At 36.9% G+C, this 23,639-nt stretch overlaps 1 protein-coding gene across 2 annotated transcripts in view; it reads left to right on the forward strand.

Moving 5' to 3' along the window:
* Positions 1-23,639, forward strand: part of PTPRB (protein tyrosine phosphatase receptor type B) — a 101,073-nt gene that overhangs the window by 12,747 nt on the left and 64,687 nt on the right. Inside the window, exons 1-4 of one of the 2 annotated variants that reach the window (XM_016152327.2) lie at positions 9,250-9,681; positions 10,072-10,345; positions 20,904-21,179; positions 22,057-22,314. In XM_016152327.2, the coding sequence (XP_016007813.2) occupies positions 9,628-9,681; positions 10,072-10,345; positions 20,904-21,179; positions 22,057-22,314 (862 nt within the window). In that variant the 5' untranslated portion in view covers positions 9,250-9,627. Of the gene's footprint in view, positions 1-9,249; positions 9,682-10,071; positions 10,346-20,903; positions 21,180-22,056; positions 22,315-23,639 lie in introns of those variants that run through there. The other variant, XM_016152326.2, reaches the window with a different exon arrangement.

Below are 23,639 nucleotides of genomic sequence, written 5' to 3' on the forward strand. Positions count from 1 at the left end.
AATTGCTTAGTACATGAGCTATAAAAACAAGTATTCAATAATGTTAGCAATTAATACTAACTTCTTATTTTTGCTCCATCATTCCTGCCTTGAAACTTTAAAGGGTGGTTGTAATAACCAAACGAGTAATATTATTATAGAAGAGTAAAATGTTAAACATGCATTCAAAATGTTCCTGGCTGGTTCTGAGTCTGCTAAATATCCCTAAATCTTGTTTGGAGGCACACCTCCTTCTTCCCCTCTACTTCCTGCTCCAGCCCTGGCCTGGGAGAGGGATTACATTTCCTCAGCTCATGAATAGCCATTGTGGTGCTGGTTCTGTGCTTCCTCCCATTTGGCCTTTACAAAGGTCACAGCCAAATGTGAGCCTCCAAATAAGTGGCAAAGCAAATGAAGAAAATCCCCACCTAGGCCCACCTCCTCAAGTCTGAGGGAACCACCTTTATTGTGTTACTTAAATTATACAGGGGAGATCTCTCCATTGCCATGACTGTTCTGTGGCCAGAACCAAAGATGGGAGAATATTACCCCTTACTGAGGCAAACACCTAGAAGAAGTGCAAAGATGTGGCAAAACAAAACAAAACAAAAAGAAAAAAAGAAAACATCTCCTAATCATTCCTCATGAACAAGAACTCAAATTGTCTAGTATGAATAGGATAAAATTATAAGCAGATTCTGGGACTAATGACAGTGCAAAAAGGCCATGAGAGAGAGTAATACATTATGTGCTCCTGAAGACCCTAATTTATAATTCGTGTCATTCAAGCCTAATTTGGACTCAGGACTGTAGTTTTCTTGGTTTACCAAGTGGATAACCATGTGCCAACAGCATAATATGATTTATAATTCGCTTGACCCTCTCCGGCTTTAAAATCTCAAGGATTTTTTTTTTTTATTTTATTTTAGTTATAAGTGATTTGCACTACTTTCCATTTTGCGCACATAAAAAAAGGGCTGTGTGCATATTTTGTCAGAATATAAATCCTGAGCACATAAAATGCAACCATGAGACAGAACATGCACATTGAAATGAGCTCTTTAACATGCCAATGGCTCTCTGGTATGTTGGTTTTCCTGGACAGATGCGGATTGATGCACTGGGCAGAGAGAATAGCAAAGAAAAGGAAAAATTAGATTAAAGGAGACAAGTGGATGTGCTTATTGAGACAGAAAGTCTGTAGTTCTCAGCCCTGGCCTTATATGTCAGAATCATCTGGGAAGCTTTACAGAGATACAGATTCTAAAATTATGCCTCAGACCTACTGAATCAGAATTCATTGAGGTAAGACCTCAACACCAGAGTGTAAAAATCTCCCCGTTGGTTCTAATGTCCAATTAGGTCTGCATTCCACTGGAGAATAATTGAATGATCAGCTAGTTTGGAAAAACATTGAACTCAAGAGAAGGAAAGGACTGCTAGGAATGTATGCTTGAATCTAACCACAAGGAAATGTTAGACACATGCAAATGAAGGAAGAAACCGTTGAAATTAACAATCTGTATCATTCAAAAAGATCAATGTCATAAAGATCATTTTAAAAGGCTGAGGAAATGTTTCAGATTAAAGATTAAGAGACCTGACTAAATGCAATATTGGATCTTGAGCTAGATCTTTATTAGAGAAAACAAAAATGCTGAAAAGACATTATTGAGATGACTGACAAAACTGAAATATGAATTATAGATTAAAACATTATATAAATTTCAAATTTCCTGAATTATCAATTACTGAGATTATGCATTTAATTCAGGCTATGTGCAGTGTACTCTGAAATTGTTCAGGTAAAAAAAGACTGTAAGGAGAAAAAGAATGATAAAACAAATATGGCAGAATGTTAAAAAAAAAAAAAAAAAACTAGTGGGCCTGAGTAAGGGTATGTGAAAATATTCTGTACAATTCTTCAATTTATCTGTAAGTTTGAAATTATTTCAAAATAAATTTTTTTTAAATGAATAGTAGTTTGCTACAGGGCTTTTAGAGAGTGGAATCCAAGGGATGTTATTGAATTAGGAACAGACCAGTAGCTGAGACAGATTAAGACCTGTCTATCTTCTTCAAGGACCAGGTGAAATAGGAGTTGGGACAGGGGAGAGACGATGATGAATTTGTAAAAAAAAAAAAAAAAAAAAAAAAAAGGGCAGTAAAGCCAAGGATCAGCACTGGAAGATGAGCCAGCTAATAAGTGTGAAGATAAGACAAAGAAATCCTAAAAGAGTCTGCTCAGTACTTTTAAGTCTCTGTAATTTACCCTAGCTACATCTTGGTTGCATGAGCTTATTCCACTCACAGAATGACAGCTTTGAAAAACAGTTTTTGTGAAGTATGGTGGAAAGTACAGAAGGGGAAATACTATGAATTCCAGGAGCTGTCTTTGAAGTAAAAATCTTTCCTATTCTTCCTACACTTTGGGGGACCTGACAACACAATAGTGCGATTGTTAAATCCAGACAAGATGCCCACTAGGGAGCACAGGAGGCACCTGTTTTTCCATCAGAATTCTTCTGATTTGGATCTTTAATAGATGTGAGCCAATGAGCACACCCCGTGTGTGTAGTTTCGCTGTATGCCTGCCCTTCATCTGTGTGTCTGTGAACATTTGTTTGCTCCTCTTTCTGCAAAATTATGCTTCCAGTCCAGGATAGAAGAGCTGTGGAGAAATACCCAAACAGTAGGCTTTGCTAAAGTTTTGATCTTGGTGGCCTAAATCAGGTGACATCTTGATTATTGGTGAAGGATGAAATCTTCTGTGGAGTCAGGATCTGTCCATTTGGAGCAGAGACTGCTCAGTCACTAGTATATCCTGTGGTGCTAGGTATCCTTGGATTCTGTGATGCTAAAGATTCCAGGTCTGTATTGAAGCAGGTGAAGAATACAATTTCGTTTCAGGTTTACAAATACTTAGCTATGCCCATGTTTAGTGGAGGGGGTGTGAATGTTTACTTTGTCCTTATATAAGTAAGGCTGAGTCTCCACAGCCTAGAGAAATGGGGGAGATAATGAAGAGACATGGCTACTTCCCTCAAGAGGTTTATAAGTTAGCTGATTTTTTTTTATCATTACATTTTTGAAAAAATATGATAAGTCCCTTTGCTCTTCTACTTTGATCACCCTCAGGCCTAACACTGAGGGGACTCTAAAATGCCCTGTCTGCCTCATCCACCGGAGAAGGTGGGATAGGGGGCTGTATGAAAGTGACAGACACAGTATGGGCCCAGCAAGCCTCCATCACTTGATTTTTTTTTTTTTCAAGAAAATTCAAATCCTGGTGTTTTTATGTGTAAAAATCTATTTTTCTCAACATTGCCTACTTATTCTAATTTTTAAAAAGTGTTAAGATCACACTAAAAAGGCCAGAAAAGGCATCTATGCTGGCCAAATAGTGAGTCCTATGTTTGTAACCTCCAGAAAATTCATGGGAAATAATATTCTACCAATGTGATGTACAGAAAAAAAAAAAAAAAAAAAAAGAAGATAGATTCTTTATCCTCCAATCATCACTTTCTAAGGGAGATGAAAAAGGTGATTATCTTTCTTGTTTCTGTTTTCCTTTTTCTTAAAGCCAGCATTAGCCATGTTTTATCTACTATCTTAGTATTTGGATATTTGTGAAAATCATGACGTAGCTTCTCAAACCATCATATATAACAGCCATGCTCATACAGACAGCCCCACTGGAGGCATTAATGCCTTGACTCGGCACGCATGTGAGCAGACTCATTTCCGAGGGTGGGGCAGCACGACTGCAAAGTGGGAACGAAGATGCAGCAGAGGCACTTGAGTTGGAAAAGGTGATTAATTTACAGTCACATCTGGTTTTAGGTCATCCGTCTGTGTACAGTTAAAAAGCTAAGACAAAGTTATGCAAAACGCATTTCCTCCAGATTAAAAAAAAAAAAAAAAAAGAATGGTGGAGGGGAAGAGGGTGTGAAATTGGTGTAGAAAAAATCATCAGGAAACCTAAGGGATGGGGCCGAGATGGTGGAGCCTATTAGAGACACATCCTATGTTTGCAACCCCTCCCTTCCAGAGTTAAAAAAAAGTCTTGGGCTGGCCAATAGTTACAGGATGCCTTAAATGTCATTTGTGATGATCTACTGAAGAGATTCTTTTGGGTACAAGATTGAAAGCAATGATAATTTCTCAGAATGACATCCATGGACTTTGTCATGCTCTAGCATCACCGGATGCTTAGTTTCCGTGATTTATTGGTATTCATATACTACTAGTAGTGCTAAAAATCATTGCATCTAACATTTGTTGAGCCTTTTAGCCAGGAACTGCACTTTATATATATATATAATATGCACCTTATTTAATCCCTCTGACTGCTTCCCAATATTTACATTTTCCTGGAGACCTAGGAAGCTAGAAAGACACCTTGAAATATAAGTATCCCCAAATGGTATCTCTAAATATAAGAGAGTGGTCACAGTCCTTTTTAGAAAACTGGTTGTCAAAATTATCTCACTTTACATTTTAATGTACCTTTTTCAAAATGCATAACACCTGCTTCAGGTTAAAATTCTATTCACTTGTAATTTACTATTGAGCCACTTCAAATTAAAACTTAGAAATGAATCTGCTATCTTGTAATAGTTTTTAGTTAACACATTCCCTGATTGCTAGGCTTTCTTCTTCTAAAAAGTATCTGGGGAAACACATGAGAGTTCCATAACTTCCTCTTCCTTGAAGAAAAAGACATCAAAATTTACCTTAACATTTATTAAGTCTACTGCATGTTGATCTTTTTCCTTTAGCATCTGCACTTTACTTTTATTGAGAAGTTATAAATATCAAAATATGAATATTATATATGAAAATATGTGTTATATGCATAACATATGTTATAGAATATAAATATGCATTATATAATATTATATATGCAGAGGTATTATAAATATATATTATACAAAATATTATATATCACCAATTTACTTACTTGACACTTTCTAAAATTGTTCAAGACCTTCTAAATCACTTAGCCTCTTGTAACTATAGATCTCAGTGAAATTTAAAAGAAAAGGAACAATGAAATATTATTAACTCTCTTTAATATAAAATGATACTCAGGGAAATTTAGGGTATGAGCATTGACAATCTAAGACTGCAATTTGAATAGTTCTTTCTCACCAACTAGAGCACAAATAAACAAATAAAAACAGGGTATTTGGCTCCACCACAGGATTCCTCAGAGTTCTTGTAGGGCCCTATAATCTGCATTTCTAACAAGTTCTTAGAAGATGCTGATGACACCGTTCAAGACCAGAACCTTGTCCTAAAGGTTGCTATGGTGTCCTAAAGGTTACTACGTCCCCCTCTTTCTCCTTTTCCTTCTTTACTCTTCCCTCCCACCTCTTTCTCTTTAAAATCAATCTTCTGTTCTTTTTACTCCTTTTTTTCCTCTGCTCTTTCCCTCCCTCCCCTCCAAGATATTTGAGGCATTAAGATGGAAAATGTTTAGAAGGACTTGTTTAAAGTATTTATTCACATAAAAATATTTACTGAGGCACTACAAAGATACATTCATTCATTCATTCATTCATCCATTCATTAGCAAATATTTGTTGAAACTGCTCTTTTGCCAAGCTCTGTGCAAGAAAACAGAGAAAGACTCTGCTCTAAGGGAATTCCCCATATGCCCGGGGAAGGCAGGTAGTGCACAAACTTATAAATAATTAGATTATTACCAAACGTTATTCGTGCTCTGAATTAAACTAATGGGTTGCTAAGAGGAAGGATAATACAAGGACATTTTTCCCTTGTGAAGTCAGAAATAGCTTGGCTCCTATGAGTGTTTTTAAGCTGAGATGTAAACAGTGAAGGGAAGACAGCCAAGCAGAGAACCCGGGGAAGAGTGGTCTAAGAAGATGAAACAGCAGGCCCAAAGGTCCTGGGGCAGAAAAAAGCTCCATGGGGAGGTCTCCAAAACTTAAACCAGAATCTGGCACACAAGAGGTGCTCAGTCAGTATTTGCTGAATGAATAAATCAATTATCAGACCCAGGCCATTAAAGCATAGGAAGCAGGTAGGAGAGAGGTGAGGAGTGGACAGAGGCGAGATCATAAAGGATCTTTTAGGTCTGGGGTGAGGTGTTTGAATTAACAAATCAACTTTACCAGTCCACTCTGTCCTCTCCTCATCCCCTCAACATCAAGCTCAAACCATGATGTGAAGTAGCAGTTCTCAAAGCGTAGCCCCTGGACCCCTGACAATGGGTTGCATCATTTGACATCTATGTTCTTAATGTGATGAGATCCATGAATTTATAATTAATAAATACATAAATTATAACATAATCATTAATTGCCATGACAATTTGTTTAAAAGACAGCTGTTTGTTCACTCGTATCTAATCAAAACAGCCCCTCCCTTTCCATGCAGTTTGGGAAAGGTTTCCTAGTGGCAAGGAGAAAAGGTTATCCCTTGAAAATTTCAGAGTGGCTGATTCCAAATTCCTGGAATGCAGTAACTTCTAACGCAAATGCAGGGTGAATAGGTTCAAAAGAAGTTGAGGAATTCCAAACAAAGGTGAGAACAAAGAAAAAAACAAATTTATATATTTATACTTTGTACAATTGTTTCAAATGAACATATAGAAAAGGTGATATCTGGCAGCTTTTCCCATATGGCCTTGAATCCACTACAATTCTAATTTCTAATATTAGTATAAGTGTTTTTAAAAGGAAAACTGTGATCAATAAAAGCCTAATATTAAATTTTCCTCGTTGTTTCAGAATATGTTAATTCTTATAGGTTATTTAGGATCCACTAATTATTTGGGCACTCTGTTGCGAGTCTTAAGATGCTTAAAAAAAAAAGAAAAAAGAACTAGCAGTTACATAACTTTGAAAAAGAAATGTGACTACTGATCCTTTCTTTCATGTGCTGCTATAATTCTTCATATACATTGATATTAAAATAGATAAAAGACAACACGATTCTAAATTTTTTTCTTTGATAGATCAAAAATAAAAAAAAAAATTGTATTTAAAGAAATTACTACTTTCCCAAATTCCTATTCCCAAGGGCATTATTAGCAGATGACTGTTAGTAAGAGAATTTGGAAGTATCTAAACTATGTTTTTGTGAGGATATTTTGTTATTGCCTTATTCGATTAGTCCTCTCCAAATTTTGCCTTTTTGGTACATTTACCTGGACCAAAGGAAGGTTTATCAGGAAGGATTGTTAGATAGTCTATTAGAAATGAAAAATAATTTAAAAATTAAATTATAGGGTACAAAACATTGCTGGTTTGTAGTATTTTTAAAAAAGATATTTGGAAAAACTTGGAGGAGACAGGATTTACTGAAGATTTCCTCAAAGAACAGAAGAGTATTTAGTATATTTGTATATCCAAATCCAGTATATTAGTATATCCAAATATGAGTGGCAATTATGAGAAAATGTTATAAACCTCAGTGGAAAAGACAAAGGAAGAATAAGCAGCAGAAATTAAGAAAGTGCAATCTATGTGATAGAAAAATTTAAAAGAGCAGAAAATGTGATTTAGATGCCATCTCTTACTAGGCAAACAGATACTTGTACAGCATAGTAAAATTTGCAAAGGTGCTTTAATGTATGTGATTTTGTTTATTATTCTTAATAGCTCTGGGAAGTATTCAGAGTAGATATTATTCCAATTTTACAGATGAGGAAACCACATTGTTTTCTGAATATAATAAGAAAAGAAAAAGGTAATGTCGAAATAAATAAAGCTAAGAAAAGATCCCTGTGGCAGAAGTCAGACTGTACACTTGCAGCATCTAGGAGAGAGGAGAGGCCTTCTCAGACAGTGCTGTGAAAAGCCACTGAATTTGGAGGGGGCGGGGCACAAATTACAGAGGGAGAAAGCTCTTTTGTAAAACAAGTGACCCATGCAGAGAGATAGGAACGATTCAGTTTTCCCAGAAATACACACATGTTTTAGGTTTGACCTTCTCTGAGTGTTTGCTAACTTGAAAAGATTTGAGATCTCTGTTCTGGCTGTAGATTGAAAGCCCATAGAATCTCTGAAAAGGATAGAAACTTCATTTTTCATCAAATTAAAAAAAATGTTTCCTAAAAGAACTGAAACAATCTTCACTCTTTCCCTATCTTCTGCTTTTCCTCCAAATAGATACAGTCAATATAGTAGTCAATAGTGTAGCTTAATGTATAATCTATTCGAAAAAGAAGGGAATATGTCATCTTTCTCATTGATTTAGCTCCAGAGTATTCTGATTTGAAAATTAAAATGTGGAATGTCATCTCTTTTGGTGGTTGTCAGGGATAGCACCCCTTAAAAAGCAATCAGATATTATAAAAGTTATTGCAATATTTTGTTATTAAACAAAATTAAACGTTTTTGCTCTACAGTTATTGGGAACTTTTTAAATCCACTTTCGGATATATGATCATTCAGTTATTGAGGCAGTTGATAAAAAGCATAAAGTTAGCGCTGAAACGGAATAAATTCCAATTTTTGGGGGGAGCCGAGTCATCAATAGTGTTTTCTGTGACAGTTTGTGTTGCTTTTTTATATTGCTTGGACAATTATGGATGAAATGGCTTTAACAACTGGATGGTGAGTGATGGAACTGCTTTGATTGTGGGTTGAGCAACTGGCTGTGATTATATTTGTTCTTGGTTAGCACCATTTGCATCAGATTTAGAGAAGACAGACCTCTACACAAGAGAACGGGGAAAGCGAATGGCGAAAAAAAAAAAAAGTCAAGTTGACAATGAACAAGATCCTTTTGGGGTCTTTTTCTCTTGCTAGTGTCAGGAGGATGCGCATTGGGACAAATGAATGCTTTGAGGTGAGAAGGGCAAAAGCACTCTAATAAAAAGTTTCAGGAAAGAGGGTAGGCGACCTAGGGAAATCTGCTGTGGTTAAGTTTATTCCTAGGAAAAGAGGCCCTGGAGAAAGCAGATGAGGAAGATAGGAAGGAAGATAAGGAGGGGGAGGCTTTGGGTGTGGATGGAGGAAGAGGCAGGGGTGAGGGGCTGGAAAGTGAGAGGCAGCAAGTACTGACTGTGGCTAAGACGGCGGTGTCGAGGGCCACAGAGTCGGAAAAAAGTGAAAGTCGGCGGGGGGCGGAGGGGTGGGCAAGGCGGGAGGAGGGAGGAGAAGGAGGAGGCAGGTCTTAGCCGACCCGGACAGGACCCCTAGCCTGGGGGACTGCGGCGCAGGGCGGGGGGAGTGCGGGGGGTAACTTGGCCCGCCTCGGGCCCTCTTGGCAGCCTCAAGCGTTGGCTCCTCGGGGCTCCCTCCCTCGCCGGCGCATTGTTCCTCTGCCGGGAGACGAGGAAATTGCCTTTTGATTGCGGAAGTCCGCGGACGGGGCGCGGGGCGAGGCAGCGCGGGTCAGAATGGCAGCGTGGGAAAGGCGGCGCGCTGCCTGCCCCTGTCGCCTCTTGCGTCCGCAGCCCGTCCGGGGCGGCAGCAGCAGCAGCAGGAGCAGCAGCAGCAGCAGCAACAGCAGAGGCGGCCGCGGTGGCCCCTGCGCGTCACCACCTCCGAGGGAAGCGCTCTGCGCCCGCCCGGCGCGCTGAGCGCGCGCAACAAGTGGCTCCCCACGAGGCCGTCGGGCCACCCTCGTCCTAGCCCCTCGGCCGAGTCTGGGTAGGAAACACTGAGCGCGATGCTGAGCCATGGAGCGGGGTTAGCCTTGTGGACCGCACTGAGCCTGCTGCAGGTGAGTGGCGGGAGGAGAGATTGCAGGCTGACGCGCCTCCTCCCCGCCAAGAACCAAATTCCACTCCGCTTTCTGGTCTCCTGGGCTGTTTTGGAGAGGGAGATGGCATAATTTTTTTTATCTCTCTTGGGAAGAAAGATCCTCTTCTGATCCCACAGCCAAACTTGACAACTCGTCCTACTGTCAAAGGCAAAATCCACCTTTCTTTAGCTGCTCTGAGAAAGAACAGCCAAGAAGAAAGTTGCCACCTTTTCCTTGGCTGGAGAGTAAAAAGATGGGCTGCGTCTGGGGGCGAGGGATGAGAGAAGGCGTCTCAGGTAGTTCGCTGTGGACATGTGTTTGGACAATCCAGACTGTGAGCTTTAGCTGTTGTCTCTGGTTCATTTGCAGACTGGACTGGGGGAGCGAGCGAGATGTAACTTCACCGTGACGGAGTCCAAGGTCTTCAGCCAGTCTGCATCTCTCCAGTGGAGAACTTTGGGGTCTCCTTGTAACTTTAGCCTCATCTATAGCAGTGACACGTCAGGGTTCGTGAGGTGCCACCCCATTCAGATAGACAACACCACCTATGAATGTAAACCCAAGGATTTACAACCGGGAACCACCTATAACTTCAGAATTGTGTCACTGGATGGAGAAGAGAGAATTGAGGTCTTGCAAACAGGTAAGGGTGACAGGTGGATGTCCAGGCCACTCCAGGGTTTATCGAGCTGGTGTTTCCTTTGAATTCCAGGCACACAAAAAATAAAGATAAAAATATCTGTGAAAATAAGTATCCTCAGATCTGGCCAGAAGCAGCTTGGTTAAATTTTGGAGACTTCCTTAGTGCTGAAAACAGCAGACCAGCCGCTGGGAGGGGGAGTGCAGCAAAGAGACACTGTAGGCTGTGGGGGAAATTTGTTAAAGTGATATGGTTTGAGCATCTGATGCATTAAATTGTCAAGTCCTGGAATACTTTTAAGTAAATGTTTTTAGAATAAATAGTGGAGAGCAATGATTAGGGATATGCTTTTCCTTGATTTAGTTTTATTTTTGGAATCAATACATAAAATCTTCAGAAACAGAATAGAGCCATTCATGGAAGAAAACTAGAAAAGTCCCTTGAAATGAGGGTATGAAAATTGTTTTGTATCATAACTAAAACTGCGTAGTATTAGAGAATGTCCTTTGGTTCCTCTGTTACCTCAATTCAATGATTTTCCTCACACTTTTGGGAAACTCTTCCGTGCATACATATATACTAAGTATGTCTTTCCTGCCTCAATTTTCTTACCTGTAAAATGAGAGTGTTAGACTTGGTCATTCAGGTCCAAGTTCTTACTAAGTGCCAACAACTTAGGTAGGGAATGTCATTCACATTATCCATTAATCCACAGGCCATCCTCAGATGTGCTCTAAATTCTCTAACATCTCTGATGTTTTATAACTTCATTGGTCTTCCTTTAAACATTATTTTTATTTTTACAATAGCGAACACTTACTTTCATCTAGAAAGTCAAATTTAACTAAAAAATTCCAGAAGTTAAATTTAGAAATGTGTGCTGTCCTTACTATTCTTTCTCATTCAACCTGAACAAAGATCACTTTTCCTTTTTTTTTTTTTTTTTTTTTTTTAGCTCTGATTCTTTAAAGAGGAGTGAGAATTTTCCATTCTCAGGATCAGGAAATGTAATTGAATTCATGTAATAAGTCAATCAAGTATTAATTCTTATGTTTTTCAAAGAAAAAAAATAAGAATGCAAAGTTACATGACGACTTCCTTCAGATGAAACTTTTAGATAATTTCTGAGATTTTTAGGAATTTAAATTAAAAAGAGACACCACTTGTTAGGAATTTGGTTATGTTTTTATGTGGAATCAAGGAGACTGAAATCAACCACATAATTAGAACATCTTACAGGAGTTTAAGTGGCTGGGTTTAAGTTGTTGGTTTAAGTTGTTGGTTTAAGTTTAAGTTGTTGGTTTCTTGGTATGTGAAGACAGTTTTGTGAACACTCAGATTGCTAATATTGTGATATTTATGACATAGAACTTCCAGAAGTGTCTGTGTTGAATGGAGCAGAATGATTTTTTAAAATAGGTGAGTCTTTAGTCACTTATAGGAAAAAAGATGAAGACATTCAGAAGCTAGAATACAGACATTTAACCCAGAAGTTTTACTTTTTGGAAAAAAACGTTGGGTGTTACTAGTTAAAATGCGCTTTGGGTTTAATTGTGCATGCAGGTGTTTCAAGTCCAGAGATATTGTGAAATGTAAGAAATATTTGCATTTTATTGACTATGTTGAGTTAAAAAAAAAATTCATCGGCATTCACAATGTGTTGGCATTCAGGTTTTCGTCATTTCTTAAGGAGTTACTTTTTAAAATATCACAAATATACTTTTCACCACAAATTTTATGAGATCCATGATAAATGTGAAGACTGAAACTTGCAGGTGACATTTGTATAATGATAATTTTTTCACACTTATTTGTATGATGGTATAACCATTCTTAGGATCCTCTACAAACAAATAATATCTTTCAAAGTGTGTTTTTCTTCCTTATGCCAATTTGCCTCTCTTTTTGTTCTAGAATAAAATAAAATGAGAACAAGACATGATTTAGCTAGAGATACAGCAGTTGCTTAGATTATCTCTGTATTGTTCCAAGTGCGATTTTTCTGATTATTTTCCTGATAAATTTTCTAAAATAGCTAGTTATTTTGGTGTCATGTAAACATGACCTTAAAGATCAAAATTTTAATTAAATGGGAACTGTTTCAGCAACAATCAGTTTTTACTCTGGATTTTAAATCAGAGTCAAAAAACATATGTGGATTCAAATTCAGTTCAGCAAATATTTATCAAGCGTGGATTCTGCAGAGAATTACACCAGGTAGTGACTGGTGAGCTTATAAAGATGACAAACAATACATGGTCCCCGCCCTTGCAGTCCTGTCGTGGAGGTGAGATAAGGTCATGATGTAGGTGATCAGAGCTTTGCCTCATTTTTCTGGGTGAAATCGCCCTGTCTGGTGTATGCCATATTTTCATAACCATTGAGAAGACACTGGGTAGTTCTCAGGTTTCTTTGGCCACTGAATGGTCAATGCAACAACCAAGATAAATTGAAAGCCAAGCCAAATTATTTAGTGGTAACTAAGAATAATTTGAAAACTAAATTATTTATTTGTGAGTTCATTGGAAAGATAGTAGATACTGAATAACTCAACACTTTTACAGCACTGTGTCCTCCTCAATCTAGACCAGGAGCTGCAACTGGGAAGCCCCTAGGGGTATCTCAGTGTCTAAATATCAGATGATATGTTATATTTGGCTCATGAAGTGTTTGCAAAAATTTCAGATTATTTCACCAGCATTAAAGAAGAAAAATTCGCATAAAAAACAGATATATAGATTCTTTTAAAATATTGGAAGATTTGGCAAAACTGAGCCACTATGCCTAGAACTCTCTAGAGTGAAGTTGTGATTTCTTTTTTTAGATAGCAATTCACCGGAATCCCCCTGGACCACTTTATTTATTTCCTTACCTGAATGTATCCTAAGGACATTTGAGTTTGTTTAAACAAAACTTTTGAGTTTTCATTTAGAATTTTTGTCAGGCTTTTCTCTTCCCATCAATAAGCAGTAGTTTCTCAGTACCTAAAATGGCATCTAGCACATGGTACATGTTCAATAAATATTGATTAAATGGATGGATGGATGGATGGATGGATGGATGGACGGACTGACTAGATAGATAGATAGATAGATAGATAGATAGATAGATAGATAGATAGATAGATAGATGATAGACATAGATACATAGGTAAGTAAATGCGAATGAATGAAATTTATATTTTATTGGGAGAATGTGCATATACTAAAAATAAGGCCTATTCTACTTGGTTTATGGGTAACTTATAGAGACCAGAGGAGTATTTTGGTGGTAGACAACTTTACTTATAGGAAGAATATCTTAGTGGCATATGCCTTCTTCTTAGTCAATTAGTAATCAGAAAAAAATAAATAAAACAGCATTTTTAATGCGGTTAAAAATATTTGAGGAGCTGTGTTGACCAAATCACCATATCAGCTATTACTTCAAAATGTTGCTTAATGTACTAGTTTATTGGGGCTTTCATAACAGAATACGACAGACTGAGTGGCTTAAACAACAGAAATTTATTTTCTCACAATTCTGGAGCCTAGAAGTCCCAGATCAAGGTGTTAGCAAGTTTCCTCTGAAGCTTCTCTGATTGGCTTGCAGATGGCTGCCTTCTCGCTATATCCTCACATGGTTATCCCTCTGTCTGTGTTGTCTGTGTCTAATCTCTTCTTATGAGGACACCAGTCATATTGGATTAGGCACCCTCCATAACCCCATTTTAATTTTATTACCTCTTTGAAGGCCTCATCTCCAAATATAGCCACATTCTGAAGTATTGGAGGTTAGAATTCAACATATGAATTTTAGAAAGACACAATTCAGTGCGTAACACTTACATACCTTAAACATGGGCCATTGTTTCTCAATGATGTCTATAAATGACTTGCATCAAAATCTCTTGCAAAGCTTGTTTTAAAAGCATATTCTTGGTTTCTATCCTACATGTAATGGATTTAGAAAGAATTGAGCTTAGGGTATATAATTTTAAACAAATATCAGAGTAGTTTAATGCATACTGAAGTTCAAGAGCTATTGACAGTTTTAGTATTTTTAGTTGGCATTAAGATTTTTGTACCATTTCTTTTTATGCAGGGTTAGATCTATATAAATAAAATTAATATTATACCGACCATATATTGTTTAAGTTTATCCTCATGGAAATCCTGTGGAGGAAGTATCGTGAAGGCACAGGTTGCATAGTGATTACGAGTTGAGTTCTGAAAGCTAGCACCGCCTCACTTACTAGCCCAGTTGCCTTGGGCTAGTTACTAACCTCTCCAAGATTGTTTTTCGAATCTATAAAATGAAGATGATAATAAAAATAGTGCCTACTTTATAGGATCTTTTTGAAGTTTTAAGTGGTTTGTATATAAATTCTAGAATAGTTTCTGTCACATACTAAGTATACAGCAAACTTACAGTTATTACTTTCAGGTTGGAGATGAGATTGATATTTCTAAGAGTTTACAGATCACAAATCCGCACAACTAATATAGGATAGACCCAGAAATTAAACCCTGGTTTACTGGCTCCAATTCCAAGGGTACAATTTTTAAGTTGGTATTAGTTTTTTTAAATTAATATATAATACTTTATTACTACTTTTCAAATTGACTTTTTAAAAAGGAAAAAATATATTACAAAATACCTTAAATCTATATATTCATAGCCTACACAAGGGCGGAATAATGATTAAATATGTTTTAGTGTGAAGAAATTATAAGCAGCTCTTGATTTTCAGTTGTGTTGAACTCTTGGTGATGGACTTCAGTATTTAGCAATCAGCTGTATTTGCAGTCATTTCTGGGGTTCTAAAGTGAAGCTGAGCTATGTATATGGACTGAGCCAACCTAATGCCCTGAACTTGATCTTTTTTTCTGTGCTTAGGAAGCTTCTTCCTTCAGTCTGACTTCTTTTGGTGGGCATGGCATTCTGCAGGTTAGCCAGAAAGAAATTGATTTCGTCTAGACAGAATGAGAGGAAAACAAATGAACAAAAACATTGTTTCACCTTCCATTCCTAGACGCTAATTTGATGGAATCCCCCTAGGCGATAAAAGGATAATTCTGACACTTTTCTGACCTTTGAGGAGAAATCAAGTACATTTTATATGTGTGAATATATAGAAATAAAGATATAACTATATGACCCTAAACATATAATGTGCAAATAAAATGCACATAGTAGGTAGGTGTTTGTTATGTGCTATCAAGTCAGCTCTGACTCCTGGTGATCCTGAATGAGTGATGTCCACACCGTCCTGTCCTCAATCAGCCCTGCTCAGGCCCCATAGACTCAAGCCTATGGCTTCTTTCGTAGAGTCAATCCATCTTGTATTCGCTCTTCCTCTTTTCCTGCTGCCCATACAGATAGATTTCCAGGGATTTTTGTTTTTAATTTTGCTTTTCTTTCTTTTATATGGAAAAACACAAAGAAAAAAGCAAACAATAGAATAACGAAATACCATGTACTCATCATCTATCTTCAGCAGTTACCAATTGATAGCCAGTCTCATTTCATCTATATCCCCACCCTTTCCCCCACTGCATATCATTTCGATGCAACCCAAGTCATCATTTAATTTCATTTATAAATATCTTAGTATGCATTTCTGAAAGATAAGAATTTCTTTAACACAACCACAATATTATTATTGTACCTAACATTAACAATAATTTCTTAATGCTTAGATGGACAGGTTTGAAAGCACACATCAAGTGACAGTTTATGAATTTCTGCATAAGAGAGGCAATCTAATTGGAAGAAGAAGTCAAGAGACTTCTCTTTATGCTGCATTTATGTGTCACGTAGATAACATCGGGAAAGCTTCAATTGTTAATATTCAAGAATTGGAGTGAAAGATAGCAGGGGGATTAAGGGGTTAAAGTCTCCATCAGTTGTCAGGGTATTCTCAAGGCTGACATGGTTCTCGAATACTCACTAGAAATGAGCTTTTCAGCGCCTTTGCTTAAACTGCCCTCTCATTCTGCAATGCCCTTTCTTCTCTGATTTTTAAGTCATACTTGAACTTACAAACTTGCTCAAGTTCATTTCCTTCGTGAAGCCCACCTCTGAGACTTTAGCCCTTGGTTGTCATTCTCTACTTGCATATTTAGCATTAATGGTTGCCTGTATTACTCTTAACAGCAGCAACACTCATATCGACTGCCATTTACTGAGAGCCCACCATATGCCAGGGCTGCACTCCACACTTTACCTCCATTACCTGTTAACACTCACAACTCTGTAAAGTAGGTATCATTAGCCCCATATTACAGATAAGAAACTGAGAGCATCAGCAAAGTTAAGCAGCTTGCCTAAAATCACCCTCATAAGTGACAGTGTTGGAATTTGAACTCAGGTTTAGTCTGACATTAAAGTCAACCTCCCTGATAATGCACATTTTGTTTACCTTTTTCATATGGGCCTTAACTGCCTGACTAGACTATAAACTCTCAGAGGGCAGGCCATCTACAACTTATATAGCTAGGTCCAAATATGATGACCTGCAAAATAATGTAGCATCCTGCATTGTTGTTAATGATGATGCAAATAATTGTCAAAACTGCTTTAAATTCCCTTTCAAATTACTAAAACTTTAAAAGTTTTTTCCTTCCTGAACTTCATGCCTAGTGTATAAAGGTGATATATCAAATGCATGTCAATCTGATATATTAGCATAATATAGCATATCATTTTAAAATAAGTCAGAAAGCTGACTAGTATAGTCAAACAACAATAATCACAAAGTAAAAGGGATATATTTAATTAACTAGAGATTGTGAAAAAATGCTTTTTCATTTTGTTCATCTATGGGGCAAAAGCCACAAACCATCCCTTGGTGCATGTTTTTGAAACTGAGAAAGCATACTGTAAATGATCAGGTCTTACACAGATATACCGTAGTGCTATTATGACTTCAAGAAAAGTGTTTGGCCCTAACCCATGGATTGCCTGCACTCTGGTTATAAGGTTGAATTTATGTCCAAAATACATACTTTCATTTTGAATCTAAATACTCTGGAAATTTCTATATCAATCGATTATAATATTTTAATAGCCATACAAAAGAATTTTCAAAGAAAACATTTTGGTTAAGGAATTTAACTAAACTTCATCTTTTCCTCTGAAAACAGAAAAATTGAGTTGACATCAAGCCAACTTATGAAATTCTGGAGCTTCCTTAAACTGGTAGATTCATTGAAATAAAGCAGATGAATATGGCATAACTTTGTAATTGGCATTCCATATTGCAGGTCTCTCTGGAACTAAGAAGCACAAAGATGTCTTAAATTTAGGGCTAATGATAAATTTTGATATATTGATTGAGATTAAATTAATGATTTATGGTTTTCAATAGTTCTCATAGTTTATAATACTCCACTGGTAACTGTATATATGAGAGTGATTGGTGGAAAAACCAGAGAGGCTAATGCACACATATGTGCATTGATACCTCTAGCCAAAAGCATAAATTACATAAGTCAAGTAGGGTTTTTTAATTACATCTGATCTCCCATATGACCAGAAGATTACAGACATATAACTAAGTCTTCGAATAGTATTAAAAATTTTCATATATATATACATATACATATATATACATATACATATATATACATATATATATATATATATATATATATATATATATATATATGTAATGAGCATCCCTGATGGAATCGTTTCTTTCTAATAAAATATTGAAAATTTTTTTTAGTATAGCACAGTTTTCATTGGGCTTAGATTGAAAAGGTGTCTGAAAACTAACTTCTGCAGCATGCTTAGCAATAGTGGACAACTGCCAGCAAAGGGCTTTATCACGGTATAAATGGGGTTTTAAGTGTTTGTTTCCAGAGCAGGTTCTTGCAGTCCAGGCACTTCCCAATCTCATTGTTCCTTTGTTCTAGCGGATGTACAAAGGATTGACTGTTTTGTTTTCTGGCTCAGAGAGATTAGATAAAGTCTGCATTTCTGAACTTCACCCTCAAGGCACGCAACCTTAAATTCATTTTCTATAGCTCACATTTTGCAGATTATATATGTTTAGATTATACTGATCATAACATCATTTTTTTAAGCCTTTGTCTGATTTGGTTGTAGACATAGATGACAGGACAGTATTGATCTCGTTCGAGCTGTCGCTGGAAAGCAGTTGTCCTTCTCATCTTTGTCCTTAAAATGCCTCTTCAGCAAAAATGCGTCCTCTCTGTTGGCTATGACGAGGTTGTTCTTGAGTTTGGCAATTGGAATCTCATGGTAGTACTTATCCTTGCCAGGCAACAAAGAACTTTCTGCAAGGGGTAATTATGTTCTTTCCTTTTATTATGACATTCTTAGTTATAGACTATTATATAGGGTAGAAATTTTGAATAATATTGCCAGAAGGAAAAACGACTGTTTTTCCTCAAGAGCCTATGAATGAGAATCACCTTGGGAATTTTTTAGTTTATCTTAAGGCTTAGAAAGTTAGTTCATGGGAATATATTGATAAGATTTTATCAAGGTTTCCTTTTTATGAAAAAGGCAATTAAGGCTTTTATCAGTTTAGTTTTAAAAAATTATATTCCACTTTTGCCTCCATTTTGTCAGTGATCCAGAGGATTTTTTTTTTTTTTTTTTAATGATCAAGTAGATAGAATATGTTTATATTACTGAATGCCATTGTATGCCCGGTAAAGTCTCCTCTATGTTTTGTTATTCCTCAAAACATCTGAGAATGTGGGTGCGATTATTATTCTCCCAAGAAAGATGAGAAAATGGAAGCTTAGCTAGGTTAAGTAACTTGACCAAAGTTGCATGACTGATACTGGATGGAGCCATTATTTGAATTAAGTTCTTTCTGACTCCAAAACCCATTGTCTGTTACTGCATCTCTTTGCTTCTAGGACAAGATCTTTTCCTGATTATAGGAATAACAATAATACTAGCCAGCATTGAACACTTACTATGTGCCAGACACTGTTCTTAGTGCCCTAGATAAAATTTAGCTCAATTTAATCTTCATAACAATTCTATTAAAAAGATAGCATTATTATCGGCATTGCATAGATGAGACAGGTTAGGCAAAGAATTGCCCAAAGTTTACAGCCACGAAGCAGGAGAGCTGGATTCAAGCCCACGTCATCTAGTTCTAGAGTCTGTACTCTTAAGGTGAACCTGTGCTGTGTTAGGGTGTAAACCACACAACCTTGTCCTCCAGATTCACCTGTGCTTTGGGTTCTTAAAAGTTACTGCTGCCTCCACTTACTTGTTAGCTAACATTTCTATTATTCATTATTGATATTATAATGTTATGTGACTTATTGAATTTTTGCAGTATGATGTATTCATAAAATCAGCCAAAAACACAGATGAAGACATTAGATTGATTATAGGCTGAAATTAGTCTATGTATAGTGTCTTCTAGGTGACTCATATAGTCCTATGAGCTGTCTGGTCATAAATGCCTTTTGAATATAGACTAAGATTACCTTGTTCTTATTTGTATTAATGTTAGTCATAAGCAAACACCTTCTTAAAACATATACAGTTTTAAGAACATTCTAGAATTCCTGGAGTTGTTTTGTGAGAAAAAAACATAATTTACCAGGAGGTAGGTAAGAACACCCATGCCACTAAAACATCTGACCTGACTCTTCAAACTTAGTCTCCAGTGTCTTACTTTCACTTTCTACACCAAGAACTACATAGGATTTCTGAAAATTACTCATATGTAAATATCTCTCAATGTTTCTACTCCCAGCATTCAGGGTAGGGAGAGCCTTATTTCTCACACGGTCTCACTGTAGCATAGAATGGCTGCTCATTAATGCCATTGACTTAGTTCCTAACCTGGAGACATGCTATTCATCTATTTCAAGTTTCAAAGTGTAGGCAATACACGAGAAATGGGACTCCTCATACTGACCCATGGCTTTGAGAGTTGAGACTAAGTGAGAAGCTGGGTGCAGGACTAACCCATTTCCACCTGTTCTGGGGGCGTCAGCAGCTCCAGAACTCAAGTTGTGAAAATCTAGGGACATAGGGAATCCCATCTGTTGGGAGAATTCATTTTGGTGAGCAAACCTAGCCTAGGCTCATAATCAGGTCTGTCTCTTTTTTGGTTTTCTGATATCTAAAAACAATCCAAAGTTATGTATACTTAGCCCCCAAAAACCTAAAGAAGAAAAAGTTTGGTACAAATTTCAAATTTTTTTCTTAATACCTATATTTTCTGTTGAGATTTTCAGTATTTAACCAGCCGTAGCCTGGATGTTTGTCAATGTTTGAAAAGTGCTAAACTTGCAAGCCAAAGAAACTATCACCTAACTTGGAATTTCAAGCTCAGAGTTGTCTAACAAAAAAGTTTTATTAGAAAAAAGAATTTGTATGACTAGTGACCGAGCGGGTTTCTTTTATAAATGAAATGGTAAGTTTAGAAGTGGAATAAAATGCCAATTTGTTTCACGGGCAGCAAATTCTTAATTTTTTTTTTTTTTTAAGGAAAATAAATCTGGATTATAGCAAGGTAGGCATGTATTTGTAGAAGTCTCAAGCCACATTCTCTTTCTTGGCTTATACCTTGCAGATCCTTTACCTCCTGCTAGGTTTGAGGTCAATAAAGAGAAGACTACTTCAACCAGCCTGCATGTTTGGTGGACTCCTTCTTCTGGAAAAGTTACCTGGTATGAGGTGGAGTTATTTGATGATAACCAAAAGATACGAGGGCCCCAAATTCAAGGAAGTACTTCACGGAATGAATATGCATTTTTTAACCTTACTGCTGGTAACAAATACAATATAACCATCACAGCTATTTCTGGAAATAAACGTTCCTCTACAATTCATACCAATGGATCAACAGGTAAGACTTGTTTACAGATAGTCAGATATTTAATAATCTAAGCTCCTTTTGAAATTAGATTAAATTCAAGAAATGGAAGTAAGAATGCTCCCAGGCAAAAAATGGGTAGGTAGGTAGATAAGTAGGTAGGTAGGTATAGGTAGGTAGGTAGGTAGGTAGGTAGATAGACAGACAGGCAAATGTTTTTGTGATATAGTGGAAAGACTGGACTAAAAATAAAGAGCAGGTGAGGCTGTGCTGCTGGCTTGCTGGGTTATTTTGAATAAGCCATGGAACTTCTCTGGAACTCGAATTTTTTTCCAAAATGAAGTCAATATTTCCTAATGGCCTTTCTAACTCAGTCTTAGGCAACAGCATTTTCTAAGTTTGTGCCATAAAACTTATTTTTTAAATATTTGCCTCTTTTGCATATTCTTCCCACAACATCAAGTCATGTTTCCTAAATATTCCCATATTTGGAACAAGTCTTTGCTTGCACCCACATATCCTAATATCAATTACACATCACCACCTCCTTCCATAAAGTACTGTCTTTCTCTCTTGCTTTATTGCTCTCTTTCCATTTTTCATCTTCTATAGTTCTTTCCTTTTCTTTTACCGTTACTTCTATGCCACACAATCTTTTATTGGCAAAAACTACCAAATCCATATAAAGTGGGGGAGACAGGTAAACTATGATGTCGCTTTAGGCTGTGGATTTTGAAAGAGCATTAATTCAGGTTCCAGTGAAATTTAAAAAGTGTTGTTTTCATTTGTTATTATACAAGTTAGATATACAGAGAAGTATAAATAAATGTGTGATTTTTAATTGAATGTGTCTATATCTTCTATAAGGAAGTTATGAATGACACTTTGGAAATGCATTTTATCCCATTAGTGCCATCCCCGGTGAAAAATATTGGTATTTCAGCAAAAACTAATTCTCTCCTGGTTTCGTGGTCCCATGGCTCTGGGAAAGTGGAAGGATACCAGCTGATGCTAATGGATAAAGGGATCCTAGTTCATAGCAGTGTTGTGGACAAATCTACTACTTCCTACACTTTTAACGGGCTGACGCCTGGCCACCTCTATAACCTCACCATTGTGACCGAGGCTGCAGGGCTGCAAAACTACAGATGGAAACCAGCCAGGACAGGTAAGTTCCTTAGATGGCTGAACAAGAATAAAGCTCAGGTCAAGGAAATGATTAATGAACAAGGCTTATTACATTATTTGAATAATGGTAACTTAGGACAAATTGAAATTTATATGTTACAGAAAACTCCCATATTATAGATCTACTTTTCTACTTGGAGAAAAACTGATTCACTTTTATTCTAAAGTTTAGACTAGCCCTTGTCAACATTCCGAAATAGCAAAGTAAATAGCTGATATAGTCTCAGCTTCTTTTTTAAGTATACCAATCTCCTTGGTAAGAACTCCCACTTCCTTCTCTTAAATAGGCATCTACTGCTTTTGTGGCATCACTCACCATGACCCAGGATTACATTTCTCAGTGCTATGCAAAGACCTACTCCTCTATCCAAACCCCTAACCAACAAAACATGTCATGAGATCCAGGACTACAGGACCTATTCTCATAGCCTAATGTAGCCCGATAAACAGATCAATGCTGTTTTAATGAATAATTCATATACACATTAATTAATTCATTCAATATTTATTGAGAGTCAACTACATGCTTCTAGTGGGTCTAATGTGTTAATAAATCCCCTCTCTTGGAAAGTTATCTAATTTTAACAGAAACTCTAAAATATGTAGTGGCTTAGAAATTACTCTAGTGATGAGAGTTTCTGAAACTATAGGAGCCCGGTGGGAATGATACTTGGGGATATCTTTTTACATATACCTTTTATATCATATCTCAAAGATGTATAGACACTCTCAACAAAAATGTAGTATATGTCTTAAGAAATATTTATGTATATCAAGAGCAAATTGCACATCTAACTGGCCTATGCAAAATCAGTGTGCTATGCTCATTCTTTTAATAAAGCATTGTTAATCTATATTATACCATTAGTGAGGCCCAAAATTACAGCCTGGACAAGAGGTAGAAAAATTATTCATCATTTTGTGATCATTTTCCATTGACGAAATAATGACACAACTCTTACACTTTAATTTTTTCATGATAATAAAGCATTAATAAAAATCAAATATTTTTCGTGTAGTCGCCAACTGACCCATCTATTTATTATGTGCTTGCTATTATTAAATACATAAGGAGGGGAAGAAGTTAGGCAGATGACAGACTTCTTGGAGCATTCCACTTAAACTCTTTTAGAACTGGAAAAGTTCACTCGAGGTCTTTTGACCAAGCCCTCATTTACCAGTAGGATCCCTAAGCTCAGTAAGATAGGCAGAGCTACCCAGAGTTGCCTAGCCAACTAATGACTCAGTATGAGCCAGAATCAGGCTTCAACCACCATGTTTGTGCTCCTTCCACTAGCCAGATAG

The sequence above is a fragment of the Rousettus aegyptiacus genome, unplaced genomic scaffold (genome assembly GCF_014176215.1).
Source record: "Rousettus aegyptiacus isolate mRouAeg1 unplaced genomic scaffold, mRouAeg1.p scaffold_m13_p_2, whole genome shotgun sequence".
NCBI classification, from domain to species: Eukaryota; Metazoa; Chordata; class Mammalia; order Chiroptera; family Pteropodidae; genus Rousettus; species Rousettus aegyptiacus.